At 43.2% G+C, this 12719-nt stretch overlaps 1 protein-coding gene across 2 annotated transcripts in view; it reads right to left on the bottom strand.

The window, feature by feature from the left end:
• The window catches only part of PCSK2 (proprotein convertase subtilisin/kexin type 2), a 113228-nt gene that overhangs the window by 84950 nt on the left and 15559 nt on the right, over nt 1-12719 (bottom strand). The window contains exon 2 of one of the 2 annotated variants that reach the window (XM_063327875.1): nt 7493-7597. The exons of the other annotated variant lie outside the window; for it this stretch is intronic. Within the exon in view, the coding sequence (XP_063183945.1) occupies nt 7493-7597 (105 nt within the window). The remainder of the gene's footprint in view (nt 1-7492; nt 7598-12719) is intronic. 2 annotated transcript variants of the gene reach the window in all.

Genomic DNA, 12719 nt, shown 5'->3' with positions numbered 1-12719 from the left:
AGGCAGCCAAGTGGTATGCCACGATTGATATAGCGAATGCATTCTTCTCAGTCCCTTTGGCAGTAGAGTGCAGGCCACAGTTTGCTTTCACTTGGAGGGGCGTCCAATACACCTGGAATCGACTGCCCCAGGGGTGGAAACACAGCCCCACCATTTGCCATGGACTGATCCAGACTGCACTGGAACAGGGTGAAGCTCCAGAACATCTGCAGTACATTGATGACATCATTGTATGGGGAAACACAGCAGAAGAAGTTTTTGAGAAAGGGGGTAAAATAGTCCAAATCCTTCTGAACGCTGGTTTTGCCATAAAACGAAGTAAGGTCAAGGGACCTGCGCAGGAGATCCAGTTTTTAGGAATAAAATGGCAAGATGGACGCCGTCAGATTCCAATGGATGTGATCAACAAAATAGCAGCTATGTCTCCACCAACTAGTAAAAAGGAAACACAGGCTTTCTTAGGCATTGTGGGGTTTTGGAGAATGCATATCCCAGATTACAGTCAAATTGCAAGCCCTCTGTATCAAGTAACCCGGAAGAAGAATGATTTTAAATGGGGTCCTGAGCAACGACAAGCTTTTGAACAAATCAAACAGGAAATAGTCCATGCAGTGGCCCTGGGGCCAGTCCGGCCAGGACAAGATGTTAAAAATGTGCTCTACACCGCAGCCGGGGAGAACGGCCCTACCTGGAGCCTCTGGCAGAAAGCACCAGGGGAGACTCGAGGTCGACCCCTAGGGTTTTGGAGTCAGGGATACAGAGGATCCAAAGCCCGCTACACTCCAACAGAAAAAGAGATATTGGCAGCATATGAAGGGGTTCGAGCTGCTTCGGAAGCGGTTGGTACAGAAGCACAGCTCCTCTTAGCACCTCGACTGCCGGTGCTGAGCTGGATGTTCAAAGAAAGGGTCCCCACCACACATCATGCAACTGATGCTACATGGAGTAAGTGGATTGCACTGATCATGCAGCGAACTCGAATGGGAAACCCCAGTCGCCCAGGAATTCTGGAAGCGATCATGGACTGGCCAGAAGGCAAGGATTTCGGAATGTCACCAGAGGAGGAGGTGACGCGTGCAGAAGAGGCCCCACCATATAATAAACTGCCAGAAAATGAGAAGAAATATGCTCTGTTCACTGATGGGTCCTGCCGTATTGTGGGAAAGCATCGAAAGTGGAAGGCTGCTGTGTGGAGTCCTACACGACGGGTTGCAGAAGCCAGTGAGGGACAGGGTGAATCGAGCCAGTTTGCAGAGGTGAAAGCCATTCAGCTGGCTTTGGACATTGCTGAGCGAGAAAAATGGCCAGTACTTTATCTCTACACTGACTCATGGATGGTGGCAAATGCTCTCTGGGGGTGGTTACAGCAGTGGAAGCAGGGCAACTGGCAGCGCAGAGGCAAACCCATCTGGGCTGCTGAACTATGGAAAGATATTGCTGCCCGGATAGAGAATCTGGTTGTGAAAGTACGCCATGTAGATGCCCACGTACCAAAGAATCGGGCCACAGAGGAACCACTGGATGGCTGGAAACATACCCTGTGCCCCATGCCACTGCCCGGAACACTACCCTGGGCCTTGAAAAGCAAGTCCTGTGGCAACATGGTACCCCAGAGAGGATTGAGTCGGACAACGGGACTCATTTCCGAAACAGCCTCATAGACACCTGGGCCAAAGAGCATGGTATCGAGTGGGTGTATCACATCCCCTATCACGCACCAGCCTCTGGGAAGATAGAACGATACAATGGACTGTTAAAAACTACACTGAGAGCAATGGGTGGTGGGACTTTACAACACTGGGATACACATTTAGCAAAAGCTACCTGGCTAGTTAACACCAGGGGATCTAACAATCGGGCTGGCCCTGCCCAATCAAAACTTCCACGTACTGTAGAAGGGGATAAAGTCCCCGTAGTGCACATGAAGAGTATGCTAGGGAAGACAGTCTGGGTTAGTCCTGCCTCAGGCAAAGGCAAACCCATCCGTGGGATTGCTTTTGCCCAAGGACCTGGGTGCACTTGGTGGGTGATGCAGAGGGATGGGGAAGTCCGATGTGTACCTCATGGGGATCTGATTTTGGGCGAGAATAGCCAATGAATCAGATTGTGTGCTGTTAATTGATAAGTAACACTGTCACTGTATGTCCTCATTGCTATAATTGCTATCAGTTGTACTATGAGTAAGGCACAGGGATGATGGGATAAGAACTGATCTCAGCAGCTGGTGCCCAGCAGTTTCCTCAAGATCTACATCTTCAGCCCACGGACCGCGTGCATGAGCCACACCAGGTGCACCAGTCACAAGCTCCGAAAAATACAGCATGCAACAGACCAGCACCACCCAGCATCTCACCTGCCCTGAGAGACTGTTCTAACAGATGGAGCCCAAAGCCATGGATTAAAAGAACTCAACGGACACTCTGGAGGGATGGCCCATAAACTAAGGGCATTATATCTGCATGAATATATATGTGTATATATATATATGACTGGGAAAGTGGTGGCAATTCATTTGAACCTGGTGGGCATGGCATAGATGGTATGGAATAAGGGGTGGATAATGTCCTGGTTCCGGCGGGGATAGGGTTAATTTTTCCTGGTATTCCATGCCATGTGAGCCATGCCCACCCTGAGCTGCCGGGGGAGGGGGCAGGAAGTCGCCGCTGGGAGCGGGCTGGGGCATCCCAGGTCCGGTCAGCGAGCGGCGGGGAGCGGCGGTTCCGTAATCATGTTCGTATATTCCTCTATCCATGTTATTGTTGTTGTTTGCCTGTTCCCTTTGCTGTTCTGTTAAACTGCCTTTGTCTCAACCCACGAGTCTTGCCTTTTCTTCTGATTCTTCCTGTATTGGGAAAGCCCGAGCGAGCGGCACGGGGTTCTTTGTTGCCGTGTGGGGCTAAACCACGACACCATCGCTGGGATGTTTATTTCCAAATAAGTCATTATCTAAGTGCCAAACTCACTCACTCTCAGTGGAAGATTTTCATTTCACCTTCCCCCCTCCACACATATATATATTTATTCCCCCAACACAGATGCACTCGCATATAGATACCAGTAATGGGACTCAGTTCTTCTCTGTATATTAAAGCCTCTTTTTTGAGTGGGATTAATCTTGGCAGCTGTCTGACAGGAGAGACTGTGTGGGAGGAAAATGGTTTTATCTAAAACTTGAAAGAAAGCAAAATAATCTTTGAGAGAACAAACTGTGTTTCAACTCTTGCTCCTTCAGTGGAAGACTATTTACTAACAGAAAATACCCAAGAACAGGAAAAACACAAAAGTATTGGTCTGAAAGGTAATATAACAATCATGCATTTTTTCCTTCCTTTTACTTACATGGCCACTTTTCAAAACATTTATTAATAATACAGCTGAGTCTCTCCACCGAAGGCCAGAATCTGAGTCAGTTTTGAAAATCAAAATGAAACAAATCCCATGGTTTTCTTTTAGCTATGGTGGAGCAGGAAAGGTTTCTGCTTCCCATCCTCCCTCTGTTGTACTTTCAGAGACAGAAAACCTAACAAACAAGACAGTAAGAAGCACCTCTGTATTTCTGATTTACTTTTCCAGAGCAATCATGTTGATAAAACATACCATTGCTCCTCATAATTAAAAACAAAGTTTGCTCTTCCCCTTGCTCACAGGGAAACCTCGCTTGGAAGAGATCACCTAGCTCCAAAGTTGCTTGTGACCTGCACTCAGGAGCCAGCATGCTTTGATATCAATGTGGACATCCTGGTTCCAGCCTCTCCAGTCAATCCCTGTGCTTCTCCATGTCCTCCTCGGCTCAGGGGCTGGCTCCATACCCAAGTCATTCAACCTTTTTTCTGACCCCAGGCTCTTGTTCCAGCCTGTCCTACTTGTTCTCACCTTCACGCTGATGGCTGGTCCCATCATACCCTTTCTCCTCAGCGTCTTTATGTCACTCAGGGTCCCTCGCTGTCACCCTGCTGTTTCCTCCTCCCAGCTGCCTGCACCCATGGGTGACAGCAAGGACTGTGTCCCTGCCTGCGGCTCCAGGGCAAAGTACAGCAGCTATTTACATGAAGTTTCCAAAGGCAAAGCAAGGCTAATGGCTGACCTTTTGGTCCGAGAAATTTCAGCTGAAACAATTAACAGATAAAGGCAGATGAAAATGCAATTTCACCTGGAGAATGCTGGACATCTTGCTGTTATGACTTATCTCATTGAAAAATCCAGCTTCAACATGTAAAAATGTTAAAGGGACTTTTTTTCTCCTGCCCAAAATCTATGTAGCACCAAAGGTACATATGGTAAAATAACAAAATACAAGTGCACCTGGAAAACATGAAAATTTGCAACTGACACAAAAGCATTGTTTCTGAGCAAACCTCTCCTGGAAGGGTCTCTGTACCTCAGAGCATGTAATTTAAATAACAGTTTCCATTTGAAGTAGTTCAGTTCACTGTGGCATTTGCCATCCTGACAGTGAGGGTCCCCGAGAGGACTGGACTGACAGCAAAAGCCACAGTGCTTCATACGCCTGCACTTTTTTCTTGAACAGTTCAATAGCACAACTTACTATTACATATGCCTTCACCTGCTGCCAGCGCTGCTTCAAGCTTCAGCAACACTGAAGTATTAAATAATGTCAAATCCATCATATCTGGGGCTGTTCCTCAGAACAAAGACTTAGTTCTTGCTGGATCTCTAGGAAGGCATCTTATTAATGCTCCATTCCCACCCCCTTGATAGCGATGATGTTTATCACACAACCATTGTATATGTTTAGGGTATCTCCAAATTATTTTGGTAAAAACATACAGTAAATTTTACACAACAAAGCTTTTCTGAGCATTTTAAAAGACATGCAGAGTGTTAAAATGGTGCAGTAACCTGTTTGCATAGCGTTTTGCCATCTATCTCCCCAGACTCTTGAAAAACTGACATGGTTCCTCAAGAGACTTACTTGATTAAAGAACATTAATTAATTGAGTGAACATCTGTGCTGTTTTTCAACTAATAATTAAAATTAGCTAGGAATTGTAATCTCTTTAAAAGTGAAAAGTATACAGAATAACTGCAGCCCACTCTCTCACAACATTTGGGTAGGGCTAAGCCACTACAGCATTTCCCAGAATGGTTCCTGAGAGATTTGTAAGGCCCCGTGGTGGAAGCTTGCTTCCTGGCTAGCCTGACAACAGGAACATTTTCTTCTTGGCTTCATGCATTAACATATTAACCATGACAGTGCTGACATTTGTTGCTAAGTAAAATTGAATGTAAATGGTCTAGAAAGCTGCCATTAAATTTAGAAATTATTTTTGGAGTTTGAAATTAAGTACTGTCAACACAACTCATGTTTCCACTTATACACAAATATGACAGGAATTTTAATGACTTCTCCAAACTCCATGTATAAAAAGAAAGAAGGGAAATAAGAGTAATGATTTTAATTGCTCTCAAACTGTATTACAAAAAGCAACCGACCTATACGGTATCATAAGAGCTCAAGGACTATCCAACAGGACAGAGTAAGTAGGAGGGCTAGCTGAGAAAATGTCATGTTACATGTGGAAATGAAATGTTGCTTCCATCCCCCAGTGTAACCCATGAGGTCAGGATATATATGCAGGATCATCCTTTTCCTCACACAGGAGATATTCTTAGTTATTTAAACACAGGGCTGCATTCCCTGAGATCAAAGTAGGGAGCCCAGGAGAGCCAAGCCATTCGCATGCAGCACCAGGAAGAAGTGGAGATTAACAGCAAAAATGAGATTTGAGTGCGCGTGACAGAAGCCAACTACGAGTCTAGAGACCACAAATATCAGATGACTGCAAAAGAGAACATCTCTGAACGAGAAGGCAGACTCATTTAAGCTGTTCTTAATAGCACTGCAGACACTCTAAGAGGTAGTCAATGCAAAAGCCAGTCTGGAACGATTATGGGAATGCTCAGCCACATAATACCAAGGCTGCCATGGGAACTGGTGGATTCATACAAATATAGATATTCGTAACATTTTCAGAGGCTTACAGAATATTTATTTCCAATACAGTGTCACCTGCACAGTGACTGTACTCAGTCACTATCTTGCAACATACTTACTCAACTGTATGCTTTTTCTGAAACGGCTTTTAACAAGATTGGGTGGTTCAGGGAAATCAAAGACACCTCTCAGAAGATCTGCTTAGTATTCCCTAACTGTAGATGGTTTTTGAACCATTCACTTTCTGACCCCTGCTTGGTAAACAAAACAAGGGAAGCCTGAGAAACTCCACTCAAGGCAGCTTGAATGGGTCTCTCTCTCATCAGCCCCCACCTGTACCTGGTACCCGCTTTAGAGATGAGGGGCAGGAAGAGGTACCTCAGAGCACTGGAAGACCAGCAATAGCCCCAGGGAACCTGCCAGCTCTCAGCATCTCAGGATGAAGTGGCAGGGACAGGCAGCACATGGAACCTGTGTGGTTCACTCACATGGCTCCCAGCCACAGGAGCGACCAGCCATGTGCGTCCCAGCTGGACCTGGGCCCTGAACCACTTGAAATTTCTGCCGAAGTAGGAAAATTAAGCTGGGAATTTCATCAGATCTTGCTTGCTCTGGTGTCACAACAACAATTACAACCTTATTTAACCTGTTTTTCTTGTCTTCCTACTCAGTTTTTCATAGGTGTTCCAATACCATATAATATCTGTCAATAAAATTCTGTCTGCAATAGAATTGTTCCCCCCTCCTTTTTGCTCACAGTGCAGAGAGCTTAAAGCCTACTGAAGGATTAAAAAAAATAACCTATTTGCTGTCATGATACCATTCCTCAGGCTTATCTACTTTCTTTGGGCAGTAAATACACTTTTTGTGTCACCTGGCCCCACTCCAGCCCAGTATTATAGTGGTGTAAGAACTCTGAATAAAAGAAAAGAAAAAAGAATTTGCTAGTGCCAGCTTATAGCCTTCTGCAAAAGGGGCTTTTTCCTCCTGTCTGAGGGCCTTATGCTTCTGAAAACCAAGCACATCGTTTGCAAACTGTGAGCACAAGCCTCTAAAAGAAATGATGAAGTCTGACAGCATACAGTTTCTTAGCATCTGTGGTGTGCAGCATTCCCTGAGAAAAATTCCCAGTGTGACTGCAGAGAAAATGCCACCATTCACACCACAAGGTATTCTGGGCTGGATGAGCCACAGACTAGCAGGATGCGTGCCAGGGGACAACTGTGGGATGTACCTCGGACGGCCACTGACATGTCCTGGAGACATGTAACATGTCAGTTACCTCAAACCAGGACAGTGTGGCATCACTGAATCTTACTGGAGAGAGGATAAATCTCAGAGAATGTAAGACTATTTGTAGTAGTGAAATAGTAGTTGTTTGGGAGGTGTGTGCATAAGGCAGTCACCAAGCTTGAAACAAGCACAGGGTAAAAATCGTAGCCATAACCACAGATTTGACTGTCACCCTGATCTCATAAAAAATAGTCTGTGTCACAAAGAAAACACGGTAGGTGCACATAATGATGAAACACTTACCCTGGAATCCTTTTCCAGATGAAGCTTGTGTTGAAGACTGCGTCTTCTCCTGGCCCTGGCAATGCCATTGTGATAAAAGAAGTATCCAGTATCTAAAAAAGGGAGCTGAGGAAGAGAGAGAGAGGAAAAAAAAGAGTCATGGAGCTATTGGCCACTAGTAAGGATGACAGGGAAAACTTCTACTTGTGAAGTGATCAGGAGTCTACAACAAGACTTGTGAAGAGTAATGCCAAGGGGCCCAAATCATTCCTGAGAATGTCACTTCGCAGTTACTTTTGAAAAGCATGCCCAGCAGCATTAGAGTTATGTACTACAGGTTTACAATGTGTAACTTCACTTGTATACACTTGGTACTATTCTCACCTCATGTTTAAGGTCAACAGTGCCAGTATTTCTGAAGGGCTTCCCAAATCACATCAGGATTATTTCCTATTTCATGAAAAAGCCAGAATAAAAGAACAAAATGAACTGCAAATGATTTGAAACTACCACAAACCATCCTTCAGCAATAAGGCATTACACAAGTGCTTTTCTGAGCCATTATAACGCACCCGAACTGATGCCGTAAGCAGTAAAGAGAAAGCAGAGCAATTTCCACTCTCTGAAAAATATGGTATTTGGAATGTCTTCTGAAAACCAGGAAATGGAATGTAAGAAGAAGAATATTAAGAAAACAGACAGCTCACAGTGTCCGGGGGGCGGGGGGGAGCGGTCTTGTACAGCTTTCCTGTTTAAGACATTTAGGCAGCAAGCAAACACCTCCCAAGGGCTTTCCAGCCCCAGCAAAGGCAGATGCATGGCCATTATTAAAGGCATCTCTCTCCACAAGACTGGCAGAGAGTGACTGGAAGGCCAGCAGACACTTAGCTTTAAGAAGGCTAAAAGACTTGCCGTTAGGAGAACAGCATCTCACTTCTAGCAGTCAATTACGAAGCTCCATTTGCATCTCAAATTCTACAGCTTTTTCCCTATTCCAGCTTAAAAAGGGAGATTCCAGTTGAATCTTTAAATCTAAGCAAGTAACTGTGTATTTTTAAACTAAGTTTCTCTTTGTAAAAGTTTAAAAAAAAAAAGGGGGGTGGGGGTGGGTGTTTCTTGTTTGGAAGTTATATGTTAATACTGTGAACATTTCAACTTCAAAGGTTAGCCCTGCATGCAAAGTAACTACTTAAAAGAGATATTCCAGAACAGCCATGACAGCCCTGTTCCTCTCCTTTTTATTATCTATACTTCATGATAACATAAACCTCTTAGCAGGAGTTCAAAGTTCTTTACTGAAAAACTGAGACTGACATCTAGATAGAATATTCATTGTGAAAACCTGGGTTGAATAAGGGGAGCAGGATCTTACTGCCATAAAACAGATTCTGCTACTGTGTACAGGTATACGCAGTTCACAAATATAATTTTCCTTCTATGAAATTATCTCCTGTTTCATTAAATCTATCACTACATCTGGTGCGGTTACACAAATATATTTTGGCATACATGCGGAATGGTGTGGAAATGGAAGACTGAATTCTGAAAGTTTAGAATTTGGTCACATTCAAAAATTAATATCTGAGCTTTTTTTTTTTCCTACAAATTCCTTTTTTTATCTTAATTGAAACATTTAATATCAATGAAATCAAAGCAATTCATTTTCACTTTTAAAATTCCATAGTGTATGATACATAATACATTAATGCAACGTAGCTTTAAAAAAATAAATAAATCAAAGCATCTCGTTCTGATAAAAAGACCTCCTTTTAAGTGTATATAAAAGGTTAAGGAGACTTCATCAAAAACATTATGGTCTCTTGGAGCTGATTTGTGGGGCTGGCTGGTGAGCTTTTCTGGGCAAATAACCAGAGTATTTTGCATCAGTTCCATACAAGCAAAGAACACAACAGCTCAGGCAGAAGGGGAAATGAGGCTACAAAAGCTCATGGCAGTGGCAACAGAAGTCTCCTACACCTCATATCCATCCTCAGAGCCACAGCTCTTAAGGCTCAAATTCCATCTGGGTTTAGGTCCTATTTGAAAATGCAGATTTATTTTTCAAAAGCCTATACTGGCATCTTCAACAACTGGGTAATCGGGTATTTCCATAATCCAGAGTTTGGCAATAGATCTGACTGTCCAGGAAACAGGCCTTCCCCCATGTCAGATACGTTACTCTCAAAAACATGCAGGGAAAAAAGCCTAAACAGCAAGATCAGTTACAGCTTGAAATCCATCTCGCCATGCTAACCGTTACCATCCATCGCAAGCTGTGGCCCAATTACCCCTCTAATTCTCTTAGTGAAATCAGGCTATTTTCCTTCTTTTTATATCTCAGTATGAACCATTCAAATCAATTCCAGTCAAATATTGATCTTGATGTTCCTCCATTAAGGAAGACTCTCAGCAATTTTGGGGATATCTGGAAACATATCACACATATTCACTGTTCGTTTTCTGTGAAGGGTTAGTTTCTAGCGACACTTCAAATGAAGCAATATATTATATAGTAAACTTTTAAAGCTGGCGTACTCAAGCCTGACCATAAGCAAAAGCAATTGCAACTAGTACAACAATGACCAGATTTATGGACAAAGTCATGAGTAAGTTTGACTGAGACTATTCCACTCTTTCCACAGATATCGCCATAATCACCAAGGAACTCGGATATTTTACCAGTTCACAAGGTTTTCACACTCATTCAATGAAATTGGGGAGGACAAGACAAGAAAACAGCTAAGTGAGGCAACACCTGGAATATGACATGATCAAACACCATGGATTGTGGATAATTAAGAGCAGAAACCAAGCAATTTGCAGGAAGAATCTAAACTCTTCAGTAAATCCTTAAAATTAAGGAATGTACAGACAGAATGTAGATGCCAGAAAAGGGCCTAAAACATCACATGCTTTGATGAGGATTTTGCATTGAGATCTGTGAATACCACAAGCAATCCCTGAAGCATTCCAGTTTTGATGAGCTCCTGCTACTGAGTCAGTGACTCCTCTGCAGCGACCAACTGGCAGGACACAGGTAGCTCCCAGAAGGGTTTATATTCCTGCTATTCGCTTCTCCAGGAGATCCACTCCAATTTGGAGCTAGAGCAAAAGAGCAAATAGCAAAACGAACAGTGCATGTAATAAGGTGAAATGAAAACAGAAGAGCTCCTGCACACAAAAAACTCCAAAGCGTCACCAGCAGTAGCTCCTCTGGAATATTCTCGCTGCAAAGCTAGAATCTTATTTAAGTACAATTCCTATTTTGGCAGCAGCAGGCTGTGCCTGTAACACAAGGAAATAATGCGCTCGGCCTGGTGGCTCAGGTTCTTTTTGTAAGACAGAAGCAAAGCTTCCTGCCCTCAGAGAAAAATTAGCGATTATGTAAGATAACTAATAACTGGAAAGCACTTGAATATTCAAGGGAGGAGGATTATTTAGAGTAAGAAAAGGATCTACTATTGCCTTGATGTATAAATGTGGTTCAATACAAAGTAGGACTCTGAGAATCTCAGGAATTACGTGCACATCATTACTTGCAATATTTGTATAAAATTACTGGTGAAAAACACAAACAAACAAAACCAAAATCACAAATAAAACACAGCAAGTAGAGCAAAACCTTATATGTGCACTTGTCTCCTCCTTTTCTTCAGATTCGCAACCTCTTTGTGGTTATTAACAACACTATCTAAAGTAAAGATGAAATCCAGCTTAACCTCCTTCCTGAAAAGGATGCGGACCAGAAAATAGCTTTTAAAAATTCGGTGTTCAACTAAATGGAGGAAAGAAAAAACTCTTTCAATGGAAGAGGTTTATCTAGAAAGCAGTGGCTGGGATGTACCATTCGGTACAGAAAGAAGCAGGAAAAAGACAACATGGTCCACTGCTGAGCCCTCAACTACTGATCTGCTCCAAGAAGGAAAAAATCAGGTAAAAGGCACCTTGCTCCTCACAGGCACCTGGATCTAGGATGGGGCTGCACACACGGCTCCCTTGGAGATGATGGCTCCCATCCTATTTTGTCTACTTGAGAGAGGAAAAAAAAAAAATCAAACTGCACTTCTTTTGCAGTCTCGCCTTGGACAATACACCCAGTGACACCAGATGTAGTTTTGCCTGTCTGAAAGCAAAGGGCATCAGTATCTGCTCCAAAGTAGTGCAGGGGTTTAAAGAAAAGAAGCCACAGAAAGACTAAACTCAGACACTGCTCCTCATTCTAACACAGCAGCTCTGGGGCCACCTTGGGCAGAATTAACACTGAAAACCACTGTAAGAGCATCAGCGTCATCTGACCAGAAGAGCCTATCTGCAGCAAAGGTACTACAAAGCTGAAATAAAGGCTAGAATAATTAAAAATATGTTTAATAAAGCTGCCAGTGGTATCAGTACTTTACCTGGCTCTCCGCAAGAGGTCCACCATTCACAGCCTGTCACTGGTTTTAAGAGGTAACAAATACAACAGAAAAATAAAGAGGAACCTCAGTTCCCAGGCTTATCTTTAACATTAAATTTTACTGACTCATTTCAGAGCTCTATTTGTTCTGCATACATCTCACAGGCAAATTAAGGTGCTTACAGAATGCTTAAGAACAGATTGGATGGCCCCCTCCTATTTTAATGGGACTGATCTCTGCCCAGTCTTCCCATGCAGCCTTTCATGCTGTACCATGTAACACAGCACCCCTTCAGTAAGTACACTGCTAGCTTTTGTGCATCATTTCCAACGACTTCTCCCTGATACGGTAATATTCCAAAAACGGTGCACTTGAACCTATTGTTAAGGTTCCTCTCCCAAGTTACCAGTGGAGACAACAGTCTGTAATCACTTTCTTTTGAGCAAAATAATTTAAAAATACAAGCAAAGGATGATTTATAACAAGTTACCCCAGGATTGCCTTTTTGGATTGTCACCAAAATCGGCATAAATGGATCTGTCAGTGAATAAGATTCGTCCTCAGGGCTCCTTGCCTGCCTTAGGATGAATACATGGCCAGGCATGCAAGGGTTCAACCAAACACTGGTGCTAAAGAAATCCTTTGTCTGCTCTGAGGAAAAAAACCAAACAATATCCATCCTGCAAATTAAAAAGAAATTTTTAAAAGATTTTTTTTTTTTAAAATAAAGTATACTTTAACACAAAGCATACCTCCCCCACAGAGCCCAAGCACAGCTCCTGACTTTAAAAGGGGCCATAAATCTGCACAGGTGAGCTCTTTCATCCCATTACTGCTCAGTAATTACACCA

The sequence above is a fragment of the Chroicocephalus ridibundus genome, chromosome 3 (genome assembly GCF_963924245.1).
Source record: "Chroicocephalus ridibundus chromosome 3, bChrRid1.1, whole genome shotgun sequence".
NCBI lineage: Eukaryota > Metazoa > Chordata > Aves > Charadriiformes > Laridae > Chroicocephalus > Chroicocephalus ridibundus.
Note: the sequence above shows the minus strand (reverse complement) of the source record. Positions and strands in the feature narration are given on the sequence as shown.